The 23,454-nt window shown below is 58.5% G+C and overlaps 1 protein-coding gene across 1 annotated transcript; it reads right to left on the reverse strand.

The window, feature by feature from the left end:
- Nucleotides 1-7,859: 7,859 nt before the first annotated feature.
- On the reverse strand, nucleotides 7,860-23,139 carry METRNL (meteorin like, glial cell differentiation regulator). Its single transcript, XM_027517755.1, has 4 exons — nucleotides 22,764-23,139; nucleotides 16,621-17,006; nucleotides 9,638-9,697; nucleotides 7,860-8,681 (listed from the first exon to the last, which is right to left on the reverse strand). The coding sequence occupies exons 1-4, from the start codon at nucleotides 22,922-22,924 to the stop codon at nucleotides 8,359-8,361; spliced, it is 930 nt and encodes a 309-aa protein (XP_027373556.1). The 5' UTR covers nucleotides 22,925-23,139; the 3' UTR covers nucleotides 7,860-8,358.
- Between the last annotated feature and the right edge of the window lie 315 nt (nucleotides 23,140-23,454).

Raw genomic sequence — 23,454 nt, forward strand, 5'->3', positions numbered from 1 at the left:
ACACACACACACAGACATACACATACACACCTGCCTTTCTGGCCCTGAAGTCTTGTTTCTCTGCCTTCCCCTCTCCATCCCTCACACAAAACCCACAGAGGCTTTTTTTTTTTTAAGCATTTTTTTCTTCTTACCCCAATCAAATTGATGACCAGGAAAGTATGTGGCTTGGTAAGCAAAATTCTTGTGAAGACGAAATTCCAAAGCCCTTGGCAGCCGTGACCTCACCGCACGGATACGCGGCAGATCACGGCTGTTTTTATAAATCGCCGCCCGCCCGGGGGCAGCACACAATGGCCAGTGTTGACACCGGATTCCTCACGTTCCCCAGGCCCCCACTCTACGTGCTGCTGCTAGGGGTGCGTCCCCTGTGTGGCTCCGCGTCCGTCCCCAGCCCTGGAGCCCAATCTGTCCTTGGGTGGACGCTCACCCGTGACGGCATGAGGAAGGACAGGCTGGACCCTGGGGCAGGTGTAGCCCCAGGAGCGCTGGCCATGGCCCGGGAGGGATCAGCCCCACTGGGAACTGAGGTCCTGCCCTCCTCCCAGGGCTCAGAGCCTCCCTGGGAGACCCAGACCTGCATCCTGCATCACCGGCTGAGTTTGTCCTGGTGGGAAGGTCTGGGGAGGGGAGATGGGGGCGATGGGTGTTCAGAGTGCTCAGGGCTATGGCTGCATGCCCCTCGCCCAGAGGACTCTCAGGACCCCTCGAGGTGGCTTCCTTTGGCCTCTGCCCCAGCACAAGCCCCACAGACACCACCAACCCCCTACTACCATGTACTGATTTTTCACAGCACTTAGCCACCTGCCATCCGGAGTGGAATCGCCAAGCAGGCAGGGACTCTGGATCGTGCCGGCACAGAGCAGGCTCTGCTCAGAGTGAATGTCAGCTCACACCTCTGGGGGTCTCACCAGCTCTCTGGGGGCCCCCGCCAACTATGACCACACAAAACAGCCGCTCAGAAGGGCGGCCTTGGGGGAGGGGACGGCACCCAGGCCTGCATGACTGATCTCACGGATCCTCTGTCACATGACGCCCAGAACCACTGCTCAGGCAGAAAGCTGCCCCAAATCTTACTCCGCAGAAGGGAATGCTGACAGCCTGGCCAGGCCAGTTCCCACCACACAGGCCTGAATTAAACAGTTTAATCAATTAGTGAGATGGAAGCCTCTGTGTCAGCTGCAGCTCTAATGAGGGGCTCCCTGCCCCCACCCGTGGGACGCATCAGCCTTCTCCCTGGGCGCCTCGACAGGGCCGGATTCAGCCCAGGTCCTCCCCAGGCGGTCACAGCCCCAAGAGCCGGTCTGGGAGCCAGGCCCCAGGGCCTCAGCTGGATGCTCGGCCACACAGGGCCAGGCCCTCCCTGCAACCAACTTTCCCTCCACAGCCCAAGCAGCAGAGCCAGGAAGGCCTGGGGTGGGGGCAGTGGGGGCGTGGGGGAGAACTACGGAACTGTCTCCGTTTGTGGATAAGGACACAAAACTCCTGGGGACCTGGATGTGGCCCAGTGGGACTGAGGTCACAGGGATGACAGGTGGACGAGCCAGCCCACCCCGCTCCCTTCCCATCGTTTCTTAGCCTCGAACACACACACACACCACAGGTCCATGCACAGACACACGAGTAGACACACACGCATCTGCACTCACGGGCTCCCAGGCTGCAATCTCCCAGTAGTTTCAAAGTGTCGGCACAGGACCCAGGCACCCTGCAGAGACTCAGGCCTGGAACCTCCCCTTGATCTGTCCAGGTCAAGGCGTAGGGTCAGGGTCAATGCCAACGTACATGTGTGATCATGTGACATGGTGGGGGCATGTCTCTCTGTTTCTGCCTACCCCCACCCCCACCTCCCAGCATCCGCAGTGTGAGGGACTCTGGGCACTGACTGCACCAGCCTGCGTGTGTCCTTCTGACAATCAGGTTGGACTTTTCTCAGTGAGTTAGAGATAAAGCTGCCAACCCGCTCATGATCACTACAAAGTTCCTCATATATTTGCAGCGAGGGGGCTGGACGTTTCAACGCTTGGCTTCAGTGAGCAGGAAAGGCCAGCCAGAAAGAAAGCAAACCTCAGCCCAGCCCAATGTCCTCCGACTTCCGTTCTAAAAAAGACTGGGGCTGTGGGTCGCTGACCTCGCACAGGGACTGGGCAATAATCTGGTGTAAATCTCTTTTCTTCTCTGGGCGCTGACATGTCCTGGGATGTAAGCCTGCCCTCAAGCGTGGGGTCAGGCTGCAAGCCTATCTGGCAGGGAGACCCTCACCCATACCACCAGGCCCTGGGGTAGCTAAGGAGACGGCTAGGGAAAAGGCCATTTAACATCCAGGACTATCTCCGCTCTCCACAGAGGGGACCCTGCAGAGGGACACAGGAGCCCAGGCTCACACATGCCGGCTGTGGACTCCATACCCCGACACCCCAGCACCGCTCACCTCCACACACTGTCCTTTGTCCACTGAGGTGTTGAGCGGTGGTCCCACCTGGGGGTCCCAAGTGGGGGTCCGGTACTGACATATCCACCGCAAGGATACAAGCAGGAGCAGGACAGCTGTTGTGCTGCTGCTGCTGATAGCTGTTAAGTCGTGTCCAACTCTTTTGTGACCGCATGGACTGTAATCCAGCAGGCTCCTCTGTCCGTGGGATTTCCCAGGCAAGAATACTGGGGTGGGTTGCCATTTCCTTTTCCAGGGGATCTTCCCAACCCAGGGATCAAACACACGTCTCCTGCATCTCCTGCTTGGCAGGTGGATTCTTTACCACTGTGCCACCTGGGAAGCCCACATATCCGTGTCATGCTCAAAGTCACCGAGGGCCGTGCAGGCCGGGGTGCAGGCTTCCTCAGCTTCTGGGAGCTGGGGACAGATCCTGTAGTGAGAGCCCTCCACCAGCCTCCTGGGTGCTGAGCACAGTGGACACAGGGACCAGGGAGCCCTCTCAGGGCAGGGAGGTACCGTCCCACTCTGCCCTTCTTCCCCTAATGCTGTGGGGAGGGCAAAGGACAGAGGGGCCTCCGGGAGGGGCCTTGTCTTGGAAGTGCCTTGGCAACACTTTGGAGCACACTGAGGGTCATCTTGGAGGGTGAGAAAATGCCACCCATCCATTCAAGGCGGCAGGACGCAGTGTTTGATGGGGAAAACCCTGGGCTGGCTTTCCTACTTACTGTACTTACTCCCATCTCAAAGTGGGCCCACTCCAGGGGCAAAGCCATCTGAGGCCATGACAGGACTCCCGTGGCCCAGCGAGGAACCAGTGAGTCCAGACCCGCCCCACCCCCAGCTGTGCCTGCAGCTGTGCCAGCGAGACTGTCCCCGCCCTTCTGAGCCCACCCTGTCATGCCACATCTGTGTCAGCTGTGCAGGTGAGTGGAGCCCAAACACAGGGCAGATGGGGCATCTTGTAGGGCGGGGCTGGGGGGACAGGTGAGGTCCCAAAATCCAGCCAGAGAAGAAGAGAAGCTGGGGAAGATGGGATGGGCAGGGGGCGGAGGGGGGCAGCGGTCCGCAGACAGGACAGGAGAGAGCAATGGGGAGGAGGCATGTGCAGGGCTTGAGAGGGGCCACCCACAAGGAAGAGAGGCCCAGGACGCTTGGCAGAGGGGGGCTGCAGGTGGGCCTGGTAGGCGGTCTCTGGACCACCGGGGCCCGTCATCACCCTTGGTACCTGGGGCAAGAAGGTGACTCAGGACAGGCAGTGCTGGAACCACACCTGGACTCTCCTGGCAGTGAGCTCAAAGGCAACCAGTTACAATGTAGCATCGGGTGGCGGAGACAAGAGGGAAGCACCTGGGATAGGGGGTGGAGGGCAGAGAGAGAAGGAGAGACAGACAGAGAGACGGACGGGATGGGGATGTCCCTTGCATCAAAAACCACACCTGCCCCGTGGCTTCCGCCTGCACGGAATCACTGAACTCTGAGAGTCAGATACAAGTTGGGGGCCAGTTTTCTAAAGACACAGACACAGGCACATACACGACACGCTGCACACAATTTTAGGGGGAATTCACAAGCACTCAGGCTGCCTGGGGACCCCGCCAAGCCCCCTTCATCCCAGCTAAGGAGGTACCTGGGTGCGTTTGTCTCCTATAGATGTTGCAAAAAATTCCCACAAACTTGTTGTGGCTTAGAAAGCAGCACAAGGTTATGATCCCCTGGCTCTCGAGTGTCGGGGGTTGGTTCTCTCTGGAGGACCCTCCTCCACCTCCACAGCCAGCACACTATGTCTCTCTGGTTCTCGCTCTTCTCACTCTCTTCCTTAGAAGGGTTCTTTTACGGACCCCTGTGATGATAATAGGCTTCCCCGGTTGCTCAGCGGTAAAGAATCTGCCTGCAATGCAAGAGCTGCAGGAGCCTCAGGTTTGATCCCTGGGTTGGGGAGATCCCCTGGAGGAGGGCATGGCAACCCACTCCAGTATTCTTGCCTGGAGAATACCATGGACAGAGGAGCCTGGAGGGCTACAGTCTGTAGGGTCGCAAAGAGTCAGATGCAACTGAAGCGAGGCCCACATGTACATAATGACAGTAGGCCCAGCAGAATAATCTCATCTGATTAGCAATCTAAGTTCCATGTGTGGCTTTAACTCCCCTTTGCCATGTCAGGTAACAGGGATTATGTGGATAATTATTCCAGGGATCCCAATGGGACACCTTTGGGAGCCACTAGTCTGCCATCCCCGCCACAGTAGGTGAAGACAACAGACGGGATATGGACCACATTCGTGGAAACATGGCCCAGCCAGCAGGCAGTTGAAACGAATTGTCTCCAGGAGACCCTGCTCCTCCTCCAAAACCGAGTGGTTTCCTCAGTGCCCAGGAGACAGACAGCAAAGGGAAAGGTCACGTGGTGTTCCATCACTGTTCCCGCCCACCGCCCCTCCCTCCCAGGCCTGTTTGCTCCTCCCACACACCAGCTCCCCGCTTCCTCAAGGCCTGGCTCAACCCCGACCTCAAACACCTTGGATAAAACGGCAGTTCATCCGCCTCTGCCCCTCCACACTGCATCCCAGACCCAGCTCTGCCCTTTGTTTCCCTCCGCACCAGCGGTCACCTCAGTGTGATTCAGCATCTGTCAGTTTACATATTGACAGTCCCTCAGCTCTGGGGCAGCCTCCTGGTGCTGGAGCTGGAAGGGAAGCCCCGCAGGTGCATCTGACTCTAGGCTCCACTCTCACCCAGCAAAGAGGAGGCTCAGAGCAACAGTGCATGTGTCAGGCCATCCAGTCTGACCTGGGATGTCCACAGGGGCCCTCACCTGGGGGCCAGCTGGCCTCTGGAGGCCAGGACAGGGACTCCCACATGCAGCAGTCTGGAGGTTTCCCTGGGTCCCAGTGGACCACACAGGCAGGTGTGGGTCAAGGGTAAGCCCTGGTGAGCACACGGCCCCTACACCTGGGGTCCATCCCACCCTGGCTCCTCCGGGCAGGCACCGATGGTGCTGGAAATGAGGTCTGGGGCATATGATGAGCAGCCCCCAGCTGGAGGTTGCAGGGGCAGCCTGACTCCTCAGGTGGTCGGGACAGGGGAGAGGTGGGTGGTCCCCTTGCATTGGGGTGCAGGGGCCTGAGGCTTCAGGAAGCCCAGACCAGCAGCAGGAGAGGGCCAGGGACCCATATATGTCCTAGGAAAGCACAGACTGGAGAGGAGGAGAAAGCACCCTCAGCATACGGGCACCATCAGGAAGCAGGAGAGCTGATGCCCACAGACGCCATGGTGGCTGAGAGGCTCAGAAGGTGTTTCCTGACCTTGATGTTATTGGGAAGCCCAGGACCTGGGGCTCCCACCAGCATGCCCAGTGTCACAGGGGCCAAGAGAGTAGGGATCTCATTTAGGGTCTGCCAGGAGGATGTGTTTCTTGGGTGGTTCCTGGGCTTTGGCCGACCGGTGCAGAGTGTGCAAGATGGGAGAGAGTGGACACGAGGGGTGGGGGTGGGGGGCACCACTTGGCAGGAGGGAGGTGGGATCCAGGGGACCCCGGGCTAGGACTCAGGGCTCCTCCACGCCTCCCCTTCAACCTCTGGATGGAGGCACAGGGGGCTGCCGGCCTCTCCATCCACAGAGAGACGGGGGTTGCCCGGAGCCAAGACAGAGACACTGGGCCAAGGGCCACTGGTCAGTCATAAGGACCCTCCATAGAGCCTCCAGGTGCCTAGTCCCCTCAGGGCTCCACAGTGTTGAGGGGGCAGGAGTTCTGTTGTTAAGAGAGTGGGCTGGTGCATGCGGGGGCCTCAGACCTCACAGTAGCCCCTGGGCAGCAGGAAGGCACAGGTTGGATGGAGGTGGGGGCTCTGCACCCCTTTAGAAATGGTGACCTTTCCAGCCTCTCCCCAAAACCCAGCGGCCCTGGACTACTGCCAGGGCTCTGCTTGGCCAAAGAGAGAAACCTCCCACGTGCCGGCACCAGGCACCCACCTGCGGGGCCGCACTCTCAGCGTCAAACCCCACCCTCTCCCCAGCCTGTCCAACACGCTCCCTCCAGCCTCTCGCCAAGAGGCCTCCACCCCCAGGCACTTCCTGCAAAGCTTCAGCCTCACGTGGAGGAAACACTGCTGTCCACCAGACATCAGCACATGGGGTCAAGGCCCCAGATCCTCCTGGGGCAGATCCCGGCGTCCCTGTATTGACTGACGTGAGGGACGCCAGCCCAAAGCCCAACAATCTGGTTCTGCAGCATCCGCGTGCCCAGCCAGCCCAGAAAACCCAATGCGTGAACCCAGGAGCGGGTCAGCTCCTCCCCCGCCTTGGGCCAGGCACGTCTGCTGCTGTTACAGGCGTCCTCCTGGCGTAACACATCCCAGTGACTAGCCACAGTGGGCCCTGTGCCCGTCACCAGACCTGCTGCTTCAGGTCATCACCCTGCTTCTTGCTGGGCAGGTATTGAGCACCTGCTTCTTGTTGCGACCTGCAGGAGCCCACAGGCCTGAGCCAGGGCACACCTGAGCTGACCCACACAGGCCTGAGCCGGCAGACAGCCACTCCTCATGGTGTGCCTGAGTTTTCTGTGCAGCTGGCTGGGTGTTCGTTGATCGGTGTCAGCCTCTCCCAGGTCCCTGGCGTCTCGGCAGTTGCTTGGGAAGAATCACAGCCTGGGGTCTGATTACATGAAAAACCTGTTAAGGTGAAGCCCTTAACAGGATGAACAGAGTATCTCCTGAGATTCTTATCTTACCCAGCACCTGTGCATGTGAACTCATTTGGAAATGAAGTCTTTGCAGGTATGATCAAGATGAGGTCTTACTGGGTCAGGGTGGGCTTGGGTCCAGCAATTGTTGGGCGTATAAGTGGAGGGACACGTGGACAGAGATACTCAGAGGGAAGAAGGCCAAGGGACAGCAGAACAGAGACTGTGATGTGTCCACCAGATCAAGGACCAAGGACTGTTGGCAGCACCAGAAGCTGGAAGAGACAAGGAGGGGTCTCCCCCGGCGCTGTTGCAGGGAGTGCACCCCTGCCCACACCTTGATTTTGGATTTCCGGTCTCTCAAACCATGTGAGAATAAGCACCTGTTATTTAAGCTCCTGGGTTGTGGTCATCTGCTTCGGCAGTTGTAGGACACTGACATCCTTGAGGATCTGGGGCTCAGAACAGCCCCTGGGTATCTAGACACTTGCCCTGGGATCAGGCATTTGGGGGAAGCTGAGGTCAAAGGGCAGCATCTGGGTTAACAGGAAGGGGGTGGGGTTGGTCCACCAGAAAGGCAGGGGTTGTAAGTATGGGGGTAACAGCCTCATTTAGAGTTGGGTCCAGTATGAAAGGTCCCTAACGCCAGGGCTGGCGGTGGGGGGCACTGACCCCAGGAGAAGATCTGACCTGGACCCCCAGCTAAGGGCCACACAGCCCTGACCAGGCCCGAAGACAGACGCGCCATTGATCCGTCAGAGGCTGGTCTTTATTCCCTGGAATGGAAACAGCCTGCAGTCCCAAAACGATGGTGGCTGGCAAAGCCCCCCCTTTAAAAATTCAAAAACAAAATGAAAAACCATTAGGTGTCTGGCTCCATAAATTTCCATCATAAGAAACAACTTTGAACAGTACCCAAGCCTGGTGTCGGGCGTCCGCAGTGGGCTATGGCCCCCACACTTCACCCAACACACCAGCCAAACACAGTGACTTCAGATGCTCAGAAAACAGTATGAAACGAACACAAAGGCATTTTACGACACGGGAGTTTGCTTCCTATGGACATTTCTTTTTTAAAAAAAATATAATAACTTAGTTGGCATGTTACAGCATCTCCGATCAATCTGTCAGGGAGTCCTTGGCTGGAACCTTGTGGGGCCGCATGCAGCGTGTGCCTACCCAGCTGGAGCGCCAGGCACCCAGCACAGTGTGAGTGTCCACTGCTGCGGCCGCGGTCACCTGGCGCTCACTCCGTGCCCATCTCGCAGGGGTTCAGCCCCCTCTCCTCAGCGTCCCTGTACATCCTTTGGAAATCCTTGAAGCGTGGGGCGCAGCCAAGCCAGGCCTCCCCAAAGTGCATGTGGCCGGTGAAGAGAAACTCGCCGTGCCCAGGCCGGACGCCGCACTCCAGTAGCGTGGAGACGCGCCCCCGCCAGCCGCCGCCCTCGCCCTCAGGGGCTGGCCGGAACACCCTGCTCTTCTGCCGGTAGAGCCGGCTCACGTTCAGGTGGATGGCCGACTCCTGCCGCTCCGGCTCGTGGGTGACTTTCTGGATGGAGCCTCGGACGACTGCAGAGGAAGGAGATGGGGGTCAGCAGGGTGCTCACCAAGCCAAGAGCACACCCCGCACCCCGCAGCAAAACTGGGAACTGATCCTGAATGCTGCCTTCCAGAAATTCTCATTAAAAAGTGCAATCCACACCCAAGAGGCTGCCTAGGGGCTGCCCAGCCACTCACACTGTCGGGGGGCAAAGATGTACTTCTCTCAAGGTCCAGTCACAGAAGTGGAGGAAAACAGAAGGTACAAACCTCACTGTGCACCAACTTTTCAAGTTGGAACAAGAAAAGTGACTGCAGTTAATACCCAAGATCTGCTGTGATCCTGCATCAAGATCGGACAGAAAGGGTGAAGCTTGGAGGAGAGGGATGTGACAGGAAGAAGGACAGAGCAGGCACAGGCTTGGGCACCCTTAGCCCAGCCCCAGATCCCCTCTGTGCGGGGCCAGAAAGAAGAAGGGGGGTTGCACTTCCACTCCCCAACTGCCCTGGGAGCCTAGAGGGCAGAGTCAGGTCCCGCTGGGCCAGTTCCAGCAAACTCATACTGAGTGTTGCCACCCTTAACCCGAGAATGTTTGTGCCAATGTCATAAACAGGCGGAGGCTGAGTCCCTGACCTCAGCCCTGGCCCCGCCAGTGCCTCTAACTCCCTCTTCGGAGCCTGCAAGGGACCTGGGTGTGGGTGGGGCACCAGGACTTGGGCTCAAGCACAAAGTAGGAAAATGCTCAATATCCCCTCAAACAGGAATTCCCACCTTAAAGAGGAATTCCCAACTCTCGCCCGGCCCTGCACACAGGTCCCTTCCCTTGGGCTGGGGCTAGGGTCACTCTAAATGAGTGGAAAGGAAGGCATCTTCCCATGACCTGCAATTGGTGATGGAAGGGGGGGCCAAGCCCAGTCTTCAGGAGAGTCTCTTCCCCCCAGGGGGTTTATTTCTCCCACATGGTGGGACCCTTCAGCATACTCACCAAAGTCGCTGGTGCAGACGGCCAAGAGAACCTCTGTGTGGCTGCAAGGGCGGCACGGGGCTGCAGGGAGAGGACAGAGCCAGGTGTGGGGTCAGATGGGGCCTGTGGAAGCTCGAGGAGCACAGACCCTCCCGCCGACAGCTCGCAGGCCATATAACATCCTATAAATCCTCTGCTATCAGCGGCAACTGTCTAGACCCAGGGGCCTCTGCCATCAAGGTGCCAAGAGAGCGAGCAGGCGGGACCGTGACCTCTGCCTCGTGGGTGGGGAGATGTCTCTAGGAGTTCCAGGCTCACCTAGGCCGCCTGCGATGGCATGAAAATGAAGGGCAAGTGGAGTTTTGTGCTGGACTGCACTCAGCTCATGTCTGCAGTCACACTTGGCAAGCAACCATTGGGCTCTAAGTCGCTTTTCGGTGCCGAAACCAACCTGAGCTCATCTGAAGCCGCATTCCTGACACCAGCCTGGCCAAGAGCCTTACATGGCCTCGGTGGTCAGGCCTGGAAATGCCAGGGCCTCCCACTCACACTGCCTGCCCCCACAGTCCCATCTGCCACCCCCATTCCACAGGAGGTCAAAGCACTGTCTAGAAGTGCCAGGAGGCTGTGGCCCTGCTTAGCGCATTGGTGGGAGTGAGAGACGTGTCCACCTGCTTCACTGGTGGGGGCCTTGTCTAACCAATGGGACCAGGTGACCAACTCCAAACCCCTCCAGACACCTTTCACAGCAAGCTCAGTTCACAGGATCCCCTCTGAGATCCCTAGATGTTGGAGGAGGCTGATTCCTCCAGACAAACCAGTCCCTCTCGGTGGGCCTCTGCCCCGGCTCAGTCCTCACCCTGCCCTCCACCTACTGACTCAGATGGGCAGGAGCCCTCCAGAAAGGCTGGGGACGGGGGAAAGCGAAACCTCGAGACTCAGGGGACCCCCAGGGACCACGGCGCTCCTAACTCAAGAGTGGATGTGGGGAGACACGAGTTTATTATTTGGCTCTGATGTTGCACTTTTCCTCACCTGTTTCTATGGGCCCAAACTCCCTAACAACAGAAACATTAGGTATGAACGCTCACCAGGACAAGCTTCCCTCGGCTCTTTCACATTCTAAAGGCCCCACAGGGTCTCCAGTCTTGACGCTCACTGGGCCTGGACAAAGCTACAGCTGTCTGCCTGCCTGGCTGTGAACTGGGCTGAACCATCACCTGCCCAGGGGCTGCAGTCACTCGGGGCCCTGGAGGAGACAGGGAAACGCGGAGGAGAACAGGAGGGGCCTCTGGGACCCAGAGTGTGTGTGGGGGCAGCCAGAGATGACCCTGGAGTCTCCAGTGTCCTGGGACCCCCTGAGGATGGACATGACGTGTCCAGAGCGCTGGCCTTCCTGTCCTGCCCCCAGCGGGGGTGGGTGCACGCGTCCCAGTCCAGTCTGGCGAGTGCATGACTCACGGGCGTGTCTGTCAAGTTATCAGGAAAAAAGAGAAGCCACAGAACAAGAACAGCCTGTTGGAGCGTCGGAAGCATCTGAGAGGACTGAGCGCCTCCTGCCCTAGCTCCAAATCCCGTGCCTTCTGCCCACCTGTGGCTCTTTGTCACGAGTGTGGACCCCCAGCCTTGAGGGCCTCCCCTAAAAAAGAGGGTGGTCAACTGGGGGGTCCCCCACCTCTAGCCTGCCGGGGGTCTGCTGCCCACAGTGGGCCTGACAGAGGTCACTATGGTGAGGAAAGTGGGTTGCACGGCCTCACGTGCACTGGGGGGACTTGCATCTTATGAGAGGCAGCTCATGGCAGTGGGGAGACTTCCCATCCTGGCGGTGTCCCCAAGGGACAGAGGCCCCCACCTAGGGCCCCGGGGCCAGGCCTTGCAAGCTCCAAGGGCAGGGGGATGAGAGGTGAGGTCTGCACAAACTCTCCAGAAGCTGAGATGGGCCCAGGCCACTCACCCAGGTTGGACTGCAGGCCTAGGTATGTGTAATCGCCAAGCCCTGGAGCCTCACCGTCTGTGGGTCATAGGCTCCAGGACCTTGGCTGATTGCTGGGGAGAAAGGTGGCACGAGCTTGTCCCGGGCCCTGACTCAAGCCCAGTCCCATGGAGGATGTCCGAGGACCCGGTGGCCCCAGGGGCAGGTGGGCAGCAGCCTGCAGACCCTCCTGTCAAAGCCTCAATGAGCTGGCACCACACAGACAGCTGGAGCTAACAAATCCCGCACCCCCTGCGACTCTCTATGACCCTGAGCTTTATGAAGTGTAGGCACCTTCGTGGAGAATCCAGGCTGCAGATGCTAACAGCAGCAGTCTGGAAACAATTATTAATCGGAGTCAGGCTTGTAAAGGCAGAGTGGAATGTGCTGGTTCCTGACACATCGAATCTCGTTTCCTTGCGGGGATGGTGGGGAGGGGGTGACCCAGGGGCTGGGTGGAATTCTGGCCTGTGGTTCTCGGAAAAGGGGAGGGACAGGGGAGTGTGGACGTGGAGCAGATTACTCTGGAATGTGTATAAAATGAACTGAATGAAGTGGGGAAAAAAACAGGGTCGAGGAGACCAGCCTGGAGGTGGCAGGGACGCAGGTGAGAATGGCAGGTACAGATGGGAAGGGCAGCCCCCTACTGTCAGGCTCCGGGCAGCCCGACGCCCAAGGAGATGTTTGCAGATGGTGAGATGCTGGTTCAGCAGGTGGGACGGCTGAGGTAAGGATGACTGGGGTGGAGATCTTGTGTGATACGCCCTCTGGGGTCTCCAGCACAGCCTCGCCAGGTGGGGAAACGCAGCATTTTAACAGGGAGGAAAGTGCAGATGGCAATGTGGCCAGTGTTCCCTAAGCCGAGAGCCTCCTCTGATTGGCACGACAACCCCGCGCTCACCCCAACTCCGGGCTGCAAGGTAACATTGCCCCACAGGACCCTGAGGGACCGAACTCAGGCTGGTCGCCCCCTGTAGAGGCCCCACAAGCACAGGGAACTCCCCCCTCACCGGCCGTCTCCTCCACACCTGCTCTCCTCCCTTCCTTTTCCTGGTGAGCAAAGAGTCACACCTTCCACCTCAAGAGCCTGGAGCTGGATAAGATGAAAAGTAATCTTAATAATGACTCGGGGAGCTGGAGAAGCACTGGTGCCAGAAACTAAATTTTCAAGGAAAAAATTAAGTTCTGTTTCCAGGAAATAACCAAGTTTCTTCTCATTTCTGCACGCTGTTGTTTACCTCCCATGGCCCCTCAAGGCCACTCCTATATTCTAAGGTGCCTGAGGCGGGGAATCTCAGAAGGGACCCCCGCAAAAGGGTCATTTGCCTCTGACTCACCAACAGAGCGGTTTCAAAGAAGAGGGGAGGTGAAGCCCATCAGAAACTGTGGTACCCAGGCCGCCTCACCCCACCTGACACCCACAAGCAGCGATGGGTGCCACTTCTGAGCCTTCCCGGCCGGCACAAGGGTGAGTCCTCCTGCCCCTCCCCACCCTCTAGCCGTGGGTCTGAAACACCACTGCCGTCCCCCTTCACCTGCACACAGGGGGCCAGCTCTGGGTGGGCATCACACACAGCCCTCCCCTGCTTCTCAGCTCCCTAAGCAGGAAAAGAACAGGCTGGAATCAAGGGTCCCAGAAGAACCCCAAAGATGGGGTCTGCCTCTGTCCCTTAGAACCAGACCGAGTAACACCCCTGCCCTCCCTTGCTGGCCACCCCAATGGGTCCCCCAGCCCACTGGGCCACGGGGGTACTGCCAGTGCCCGTTTACCCGAGTGTACTGGGACCCTGCGGAAGATGGTCAGCCGGGGCCACAGTGAGGCCTCGGCACACGGTCCAGGCGTGGCCTGGAGCTTCTTCCACTAGTGAGTTGCATCTGGCTGCTCGCCTGCCTTTTATATCCTGCCAGACTTTTCCAGCACCAGAGGAGGGAGTGCTGGCTTCCTCAGGTGCCTGGCGAGGCTCTCGTGGGAGGGGGAGGGGAGGGGCCAGGTCCCCCCCGCTCTGGCCACTTGGCAGCCCAATCCTGAGTCCCCCGGGGCTGAAGGACCCCTGCCGCCCGCCTACCCCTCTGTCTCCGCCTGCCTCTCTGTTCTGGCCTCTTCTTTGGCTGTCGGCACGTCTCAGTTCATACGAGGCAGCCGATTGTGCAACATGATGAACACGAGGCTGACACGCTCGCCGTAAACACGCCCGGCGGAACCACCCAGAGCTGCGGCCGGCGAGGCTCATGCACACCTCCCCTCCTCCGGGATCCCAGCCCACAGGGCCTCTACTTTTCATGTCAGCACAAACTGGAACTCGTGACTCATCGGCGAGGGAGAAGGCTTGTCCACCTCCGCAGCAGGTTGCTTCCTGGGCTGCTCGGCCCCAGGACATGCGCTGGCCTCCACAGCCCACGCACCAGGGATCTGGCTTCACCGGGGTCTCCCAGATGGAGCCAGGGCCAGACAGGAGGGCACTGCCCTCTGAGAGCCCGCCCAGTCCCAGGGGAGGTCACTGCTGCCAGATGGCTGGGACCAGCATTCCACATTACGTACCCATTCCTTTGGCATTAAAAGCTTAGGGATGCATCCCTGGGGAGAAGGGATGGACCAGCCTCCCCGGATCCCTGCTACCCTCGCCTCCTTCAGGACAGAGAGGTGCTGGGCCCACAGCTGCCAGACCCTGGGAGCATCTTGAGTCCCCATCTCAAGTTCTGACAGTTACTGCATATATACTGCCCCAGGCCAGCGCCCCAGCCACTGGGCAGATAGATGGACACTCACGCCCCATTACCCCCAGGGTCCCTGGGATCCCTGCAGGCCCCAGATTTAAAGTGACACTCCAGGGCCAGGCAAGCATATGGCTGGGAGTAACAAGGGCACCCCAGTAGCTCAATGTCCAGCCACAGCCATGCAACCAGTGTGGGGCCCTGGCTAGTGACCAGATGACCCACCCCATCACATGGGGCCTCCTCTCTGGGACCCCACAGGGCTCTCCCAAATCCACTTACTGCCCTAGCCTGGAAACATGGACCTGGGGTCTGGGGAAGCTCAGATCCTGGCCCCAGAGAAGGCGAGAGAAAGTCTTGGGTCCCCAGGGCTGAGTCACAGGCTGAGTCACTCCAGGTTGCGACCACATGGTGAATTTTCCACCAGAGACTCCAGTCTGTGCTGACCAGAGCACCCAGGTGGCATCAAAGAAAGACCTTTATGCCATGGCCTCTGAGAATCTGGTGGGAGCCGCACGGCAAAGAAGAACAAAGTTCCAGCCGGAGAGAACAAGTGACCAGTAGCCCAATGGTCTCAACCCATCAACATTTTAATCAGTAAAAGGAATGCTGGCGAGTTCCTAACATCTGCCCCCTCGGCCAACCATCACCGTGGTCAGACACGTCAAATTTGGTGACTGGGTTTTTCCAGATTTTGTTTTTATGGCGAGTTTATCTCCAGTGGCTTCCCGCTCCATACGTATACACACCAGAGCGAGCCCCGGTGATCACTTGCTGGTGATCAAGATAAAGGCTGTTGTGGTTAAAGTTTTATTCAAGTCCTGGGGTTTTACAGCCACTTTCAGCATTCCTGACAGGGTCCTACCCAGTCAGGCCCTGGGGGGAGGGGTCCTACCTGGGCAGCCATATGCTGAAGCTCTATAACAGACCAGTTTAGGTTGAGAGAGAGTGAAGGTTTTGGAAAATCATGGGAGTCAAGAACAATAGGACAATATACTGGAGATTCACACTCAGGAGAAAAGTCTACATTTCAAATCCTAGGAGGTCTGAGTTTTCCCAGTGGAAGATTTTATTCCCTAAAATGTGGAGACTATACTATTCTTGGGGCTGATCCACCCCTCACACCAGGTGTTTCGACCTCAGCACTGCTGACGTGTGGGACCAGGTCATCCTCCATGGTGGAGGGACCATGCCAACACTTGGGGCCAGCTCATTCTCCGTGTTGGGGCTGCCCTATGCACTATGGGGTGTGAGCAGGACCCCTGTCTCACCTCCATTACTTGATGCCAAAGCACCCCCCAGGGCCCATCATCTCAGTCAGTCACTGAAGAACAGCTGCCTGGAACCTGCCCCCAAGATTATCCGAGCTCCCACCTTCCCCTTGGGAGGCATCTTGCTACCGACTAGTTTTGGAATTGAGGAAGATGGTGCAGATGGCGCACCAAGTGCTGCCAGCCCCCGCCCCACACACTTGGACCCTGCAGAGCCATCTGTGTCTCGGGGCTAGAGCCCCCGGGCCTGGTTGTCCCTGATGAAACGACAAAGACCCTGAGTTTGCCCTGTGTGGGAGCTCTTGGGGCCACACACTCCTCTCTGCCCACAGAACTTTCCAGAGATCAACACTGCTCTCCCCACAGGGTGCAGCAGAGCTGTCTGCTGGCCTCAAAGAGAAGGAAGGAAAATCTGAAGCCAACACACCGGCCCTCAGCCACCCAGAGACTCCCTTGGGGACCTCGCCTGGAGTCCCCGGATTGTCACAGACACTCAGCCACCCCGCCTGGCACAGCGCTGGTGCCCTCTCTCCACACGGACGAGTCCTCACTGACACCCACACATAAATCGGCTGGGAAACCCGGGATCGGCTCATGATTCAGGACACCTCAGCTCGGGAACGGGAATCAGCCTCAACTCCCACCCAAAATGTTTCAGGGGCTGCAGCCGACACCCAGAGCACCTGACCGACTCGTGTGTCAGGAGAAACTTTGGAGGAGTTTGGATGGTAAAAGCACCCATTTCAAATTGCAGTCACAGCTGGTCCAGGGGAGAAGAGTGTACTGGGGGCCAGGACCATGTCTCGGTTCTGTTCTGACCCATGGCCATCGTCCTGAGTCCAAACTGCCCACAGCACTCCGGGGGCAGCCTCGGCCGCCCTTGGGCAGACCCACCAGGTCTGAAGCCCAGACTCGGGTAGCGTGTTCTTGCCTGGAGATTCTTCCTCATGAGAGGAGATGGGGGCAGGAGATGATGGATGGGGGGCAGGCCCAGCAAACAGGTGAGGAACCCCCCGAGGCCACCCCCGCACCCTGCATGCCACACTCACCCAACAGGGCGTGCAGGTCCGGCCCCGTGCGCCTGCTGGTCAGCTCGTACTGGAAGCCCGTGGTCCTCCTGCTGATGTCTTGCTGTGGCGTCGCCTCCACAAACAGGCCCCCCTGCTCGAAGCCGAAGCACGGCGCCTGGCCGGGCCCGAGGTCCCCATCCCTCACCAGCAGTTTCAGTTCTCCAGTCTTTTCCAAATAAATATTGGCTCCCGAGGAGCCCCTAAGGGGCTTGATGCACAGAGTCAGGTTCCGGGAGGGCGAGAAGGTGTTGGGCCGTAGGTTCACGATGAGCGCCCCGGTCGGGTACATCCACTCGACGGTGCCTGCCGAGCAGCGCAGGTAAACTTGCTCCACCTCCTTCCTGTGGGCCTCGTGTGTCAGCCCGCTGCGGAGGGGGAGAGACATGTCAGTTGGGAGATGCACCTGAGCACCGCGGTAAAGAATCTGCCTACAGTGCAGGAGCTGCAGTAGACATGGGTTCGATTCTCAGGTCAGAAAGATCCCCTGGAGGAGGGCACAGCAACCCACTTCAGTATTCTTGCCTGGAGAATCCCCATGGACCGAGGAGCCCGGCAGGCTACAGTCCATAGGGTTGCAAAGAGTTGGACAATGACTGAAGCAACTTGGCAGGACACGGCAGCACCCCTCACCCACAGACAGGTGGGTGCTGTCGCCACCATGCAGCTGAGGGTCCATCTCCAGGGAGGGGGTGCGGCCACGTGCTCCCACCCGTCCACTCTGAGCACTTTGGTACATGTGGGAGCTCCTGGCTCCTCTCAATACCCCAACACTCCGCTGGCCTCTGAGCCCAAGTCCTTGGGGTCTCTCCCTGAGCTGGGATGGTGACAGGTGCAGCGGAGGTGGGAAACACGGAAGGGATGGATCTTCCAAAAAATAAACAGGGAAACACCAGCAAGACGTTGGCACCAACCCAGGTTCCAGATGACCAAATGAGGGTCAGGAAGCTCATTTGATGGGAGATTCCCATTGAGTGGAGTGGAGACCAGGGAGCAGATTCAAGTGACAGGAAGCAGGCTGGAATGCCACGCACAGACAATAAAGAATGCACTCCAGGGAGCAGCTTTTAAACCAAAGGGAACGTTAGCAATTTGGTTGGTGGGGGGGAGGTTGTTGGTAAGTTTTGTCTTTAGGGTCCCCATTAGACACAATGTTCCTATTGTCTTGAAGGCAATGATGTGACCGCTTTGTCATTCATTTGTAAACCTGAAGACCCTGCATTGCCGATCGTTTTTTTTTTTTTTTTTCCCAAAACAAACTCAAATATCATCAAAGCAAGATACACAAGTCAAGAAAAGGTCCTCCATGGGGAAACACAGGAGGGAACTGTGGAAAAAACCACAAAAGATCTGTGGATGCCTGTCTTCCCGATGGGGACTGCTGAGGAGTTCAGCGGGTTTCAGTCCTAATAAATGCCAAACAGGAAAAAATGAAGTGTGCTATGCTCTCGGGGTGGCAGGTCTTGAGTAAGTTGTAACGCTATGTTTTCGAGAAATTGAAACCATCAAAAACGTTCAAGTTTCCCCTACTCAAAACTTGTAATGTAAATGTCAGCTTGTGGTGACGGTTACGTCATGACCACCGAGCAGCCCTGGAACTCAACCCGGTGACTTCAACTAAATGTTTTATTACATGAAATTTGGTTCTGATCAGATCTCAGACAGGTTCACCCACATTCTTAGGATTTTTATGTGAAATAAACAATGCTATATTCAGAGCCCTGGCCTGAGTGAGTTACCAGAAACCTTTTCTGCAGAGGAGAAAACACATAACATATGGTTTGCATTTACTGTTGGTGACTCATGCTCTGGGCCCCGAAAAGCCTCGCTTTTCATACGACGGCCAGCTGCAGGCTGGGGCTGCACAGTCACCCTGCAGACCACATCAGAAGGAGGTGTCAAGGAGGTGAACTCCCTCCTAACCCCACTCCCCACCCCCAAGGCCTTGGGTCATAGGCAGCCTGGCCTCAGACGCCTACCGGGGCCGCACACGCAGAACAGACTTACAAATTACAGCCACATAAAACTCACACGAGCTCATCTGACACACAGGAGGGGATGGGTGTAATTACAGTGCTGGGCGACAAAATTAGACTAAATGGTGTGTGGTTGCCACAGATGACTATAATCAGCCCTGCTTTTATGCAGCCAAACAAACTTTATCACAGTGTCCCTCCTCTCCTGGCTCCAGCCTCGAGGGGCAGCTGGACACTTGCCCCATGCCCAGGAACCAATCCTCAACTCTCTCTCCCACAAAAACCATCCCGTTAAAGGCTTTGCTTCCCTCTCAGTGGGAAGAGGGGACCCTAGGGGTCGAGGGAGTGGAGAACCCACGGCAGAGGCTGTGGGTACCTCTCACTAACTTGCCTTAACCTCAGCAGTGGAGGGGGAAAAAGGGGTGAGCTTACCCTCCACCCACGTCTTGGCAGGGGTGAAGGGGGCCCTCATGGGGACCGATGGCCAGCCCACGCTGCCCAGGGGGAGGTGGACCCGAGGCCCCGGGGGCTGCCACCACCAGCCTGTGCCCATGACCACATGCATCCATTTACTCGCAAGTCACTCGCCACCTAAAAGAGGACTAGGAACAAAAAGACAGTGGACAGACAAGAAATCACTTGGCGCCCATCACTTTACCCTCTAGCAGGTCCACCCCATCCCCAGAACCTGCACAGGCTCTGCTCTGCCTCTTCTCTCTTTTTAAAAAGTTATTTATTTTTATTTACTTATTTGGCTGTGCCAGGTCCTACTTGCGGCACACGGGGTCTGCCATCTTCGCTGTGGCACACAGGACCTTTAGCTACACCATGTGAACTCTTACTTATGGCATGCAGGACCTAGTCCCCTGACCAGGGATCAAACCCGGGCCCCCTACATTCTGAGCACAGAGTCTTAGCCACTGAACCACCAGGGAAGTCAGCACCTCTGCTGCTTCTCTCTTGTTTTACTAAAACATCAGGACCAACAAGACTCCCACTAGGCACCCAACACAGGAGTGTCCACGGTCACTTCACAGCAAGAGCTCCATTCAGACAGACATCTGCTCCGTTCAGCCTGGGGCCAGGTGAAGTAGAAGACTCGCGGTCTACCTAGTACCTACCGGAAAATCTAGTCACCACTGAAAGACTGAAAAAAACTTCTGTTAATGCAAAAGTGCTGGAGATGCAAACACACAACACATGGGTAATGGTCACTGGTGATGGTATTTAACGATTTTCATATGACATGCAAATGACATCCTAACCAAACAAAAATGAAATAACTATGCCCTGATGTGATGAAGCTAAAGGATGCAGGAAAAAAAAAAATATGGTTCTATTCAGCCGTAGGAAACTGAGAAAACTCATTTGATCTTGGATTATTTTAACTGAATTAATGCATTAAAAAGGCGGGGGGGGGGCAGGGAGTTGGGAAGTGTCACTCCCCAGGAGGACACACACCCATGGAGCACCTTTATGGGAAAGATGGCAAATTCCAAGTTGCTACAGCGACTCTCTGACAGGGTCAGTGCGGTGGCAGCAGAGCCCACACCACTCATATCCACAGCTCGGTCCAAACCTTGAGTCACCAGAAGGAAGTGATGGTCTCTGGTTGACTAAAGTCAGGAAGAGCTTCAGATCAAGGGCGAAACCAAAAGGCTCTGCTTCCTGGAGTTACCTTTCATTTCCCCACCTCGCAGGAGAGACAGCCCAGGTGTGACATACTGGCAGTGCCCAGCCCATCTCAGTGGGAAAGTTCATGGTCCACCTTTATGAGCAGGGCCTAATAAAGATAGGACGCATCCTGCCCTGGCCGAGGGAGAGGGATTTCAAAACCTACTTAATTGTTTGGATACACCCAGAAACACATCCAGCCTGTCAAATGTGAGTGGCCAGTGTCATAAAAAAGCAACTCCCTTTGTATCAGGGGATCAGAAACCGCCCGGCGCATTGGGGCTTGCACCACCCTGTGCTGTCTTTAGAACAGCTCATAAAAAGTCATAAACACTATAGAATCAGCAGGCAAACCAGTGCACCAGGGTAAGAATCTGTCAGCTGATCTGTGAAAAAAAGGTAACTGGAGGGGCAGCGATTACAACACTGGCGTGGGGGGAGGGGGGTCTTATGCTCCTGGAATGTGACTTGGACCTATCTCTGCTCCGATCCTGCCCATAACTTCTACAACCACTGCAGCCACCCTTGACAAGTTTCTACCTTTAGGGTGAGTGGAGGACATTGGAGGGTGTCCAAGACCAGGGGTTCATTAGCAATGATGGAGGGAAAGAGGGTACAGGCAAGTGGCTCTGTTTCTCCAGGTAGATAAGAGGATGCACAGGAAGAAGAAGGGATTCCTCTACTCCCTACAAACACCTACATGGTCCCCAGCTCCCTCGGGTCTCCAGGGGAGGCATCCTCTGCACACTTGTCCTCTAAGAATGTGAAAAGGGTGTCAGCTCCTCCTCTGGAAATTCAAGCTCACAGGGGTGGGACTGGGTTTCTGTTTTTGATCTGCTGAAGCAGGACACCCCAAGGCCTCATTTTGGGGATGCACTGATTCATCTAGCAGAGGCTGCAAAGCAGGGAGTTTAATTACCAGCGAGGGGGGAAAGGGCAGCCCCAGAAGAGTGTGTCAGAGTCAGAGGCTCCCAGCCAGCTCTGTGCTGGCGCCAGCATTCTCCAGGCCAACCCTCCCCCAGAGCTCGGATCTGCTGCACAGGGCCCAGTCTCAGCTCCACCAACCCCTGCTGCCGGGAGACCTTCTGTAGCCTGGAGGGCGGGTGACACCAGCCCAACCTCAGGAGCCCGGGACCTTCACTCTGGGATGGGTGGGAAGTAGAGAGAAAGGAGCAACGTAATTGCCAATTTCCACAAAGAACTGCGGGCTTCCCGGGTGGCTCAGCAGTAAAGAATCCGCCTGCAATGCAAGAGACCCGGGTTTGATCCCTGGGTGGGGAAGATCCCCTGGAGGAGGAAACAGCAACCCACGCCAGTATTCTTGCCGGGAAAATCCCACGGAGGAGCACGCACACTGGGTCTGGACATATCCAAGATGACCGGCAGCTGCCCTGCTGACGCACAACCCAGCACCCTGGCACAACCATGCCCTTCTCGGAAAAACCGTATTCACTCAAAATAACCCCATGACACCCCCACAGCATGAGGTGTCTGCCACGGGAGTCTTCCAACCAGAAGGCAGGGTTTTAGGGGCCCTGCACGGTGGGACGCCCGGACACCCAGCCCCCAAGGGAGTCCCGGCCCACTGTTTTCGGAGAAGACGACGCTAGCATCTCCCTCCCTCGGCAAACTCTTGAACCCGCAACTTCCGAAGCACATGCCGTCTTCTCCGACAGCGAGGTGCCGGGCTCTGGCCGGCGCCCTGGTAGACGACTGGTCTCGTCCTGAGTATCTGCGCTCTCCCCAACCACCCCCCTCCCCGCCCACGCTTGTGACTTGCCTGTCACACTGCAGTTTAAAAAAAAAAAAAGTCCTCGGCTGCCTGCCTTGGCGGAGGGCGTGAAGGGGGGTCGCCGAGCCCAGCGCGCGCTGCCAAGGGCGTCCTGACCTTCACCGGGCGGGGCGGGGGGCTCGACCAGGCCCAGAACTCGCCCGGCGCAAGGTGCCCGCCCGCGCGTCTCCGCCCGCACCGACGTGGTCAGCGCGCGGTCAGCGCCAGGGCCCCCTCTCCGACCACCGGAGCCGCCGCTCCCTCCTACCGACCCGTCAGTCCCTTCCCGCTCGGCCCTGAGCGCAGGCCCGGCTCCTCCCGGCCCGGGGCGCGCAACTCCTCGCCGAGGGCAGAGCCCGGGAAGGGACAGAGGGCTGACCCCCGATCGCCTCCAGTGAAGGGTCGCGGGGTCCGGGCTGCGGCTCTCTGGGAACCGAGTGGCGACCCGCGCGATCCTGCGCCGGGAGAACGGGCTGCCAGACGGAACCGACCCCACCGCGCTGCAGGCGCGCCTTCCCCTGGGCGTCCTCTGGGCCGGGGGACCGGGACGCCGCGGGCTCTTTTGTTCTAGAACCGGGGGCGGGGGAGGGCGGGGACCGCACTCGGCCTGGAGAGCGGGCCCCCGGGCCCCCGAGCCCCCGCGCGCTCGGCCCGCGCGGGAGGGGAGTGGACGCGAGGGCCGGGCTCGCGCCGCGCGGACTCACCTCCCCTTCCAGCTGCACAGGTCGCTCGAGTACTGCGCGCCCGCGCCGCCCAGTAGCACGGCCAGCAGCAGCAGCAGCGGCGGCGGTCCAGGGCCCGGGGCGGGGGGCCTCGGCCACAGCTGCCCCGCGCGCCCCCCAGCCGCCCGCGTCGCGCCCCGCATGCTCTGGCTCCGGCTCGGCCGCCTGTCCCGCGTCCGCGCCAAACGAGCAGACCCTCGACCCGGCGCGGCCGGGCGGCCGGGCTCCGAGTCCAGGCGGTCAGGTCGCGCACCCCCCGCGCCTCCAGGGCGGCCGCCCGCCCATCCCCGCCGGAGTCGGGGCCGCCCGAGCCGCTGGACCCGTGCGCACAGATCCGCGCCCGCCGCCGCCGATAGAGCCTCTGAAGTCTGCAAGTCCGCGGTCCCGGTCCCGGCTCAGCTGGGGGGCGGTGCCCGTCCCGCCGCTCCGCCCCCGCTCCGGGTCCGCCCCCGCGCGCCGGAACTCCGCCCCTTGCGCCCGCGCCCCGCGCCCAGTACGCCCGGCTGGACGCGGCGGATACCCGAGTCTGCGGCGTGGCAGGGGCGCGGAGCGCCGGGGGCGTGTGGCCCAGGGGTGGGACAGGCTAGGCCGCCGCGGAGAGGAGAGGGCTGCGCGAGGGACGGGGAGGAGGGCCCGGGAGGGAAGAGCCAGGTTGGAAAGTGGAATTTCGAGC

The sequence above is a fragment of the Bos indicus x Bos taurus genome, chromosome 19 (assembly GCF_003369695.1).
Source record: "Bos indicus x Bos taurus breed Angus x Brahman F1 hybrid chromosome 19, Bos_hybrid_MaternalHap_v2.0, whole genome shotgun sequence".
Lineage (NCBI taxonomy): Eukaryota > Metazoa > Chordata > Mammalia > Artiodactyla > Bovidae > Bos > Bos indicus x Bos taurus.

What these genes read in the sequence shown, in the direction of transcription:
- METRNL (XM_027517755.1), bottom strand. Translation starts at nt 22,924, where the DNA reads ATGCGGGGCGCGACGCGGGCGGCTGGGGGGCGCGCGGGGCAGCTGTGG. An exon ending in CTGTGCAGCTGGAAGGGGAG is followed by an intron (nt 17,007 to 22,763) that starts GTGAGTCCGCGC and finishes CCCCCTCCGCAG; the next exon opens with CGGGCTGACACACGAGGCCC. An exon ending in GGACCTGCACGCCCTGTTGG is followed by an intron (nt 9,698 to 16,620) that starts GTGAGTGTGGCA and finishes CTCTCCCTGCAG; the next exon opens with CCCCGTGCCGCCCTTGCAGC.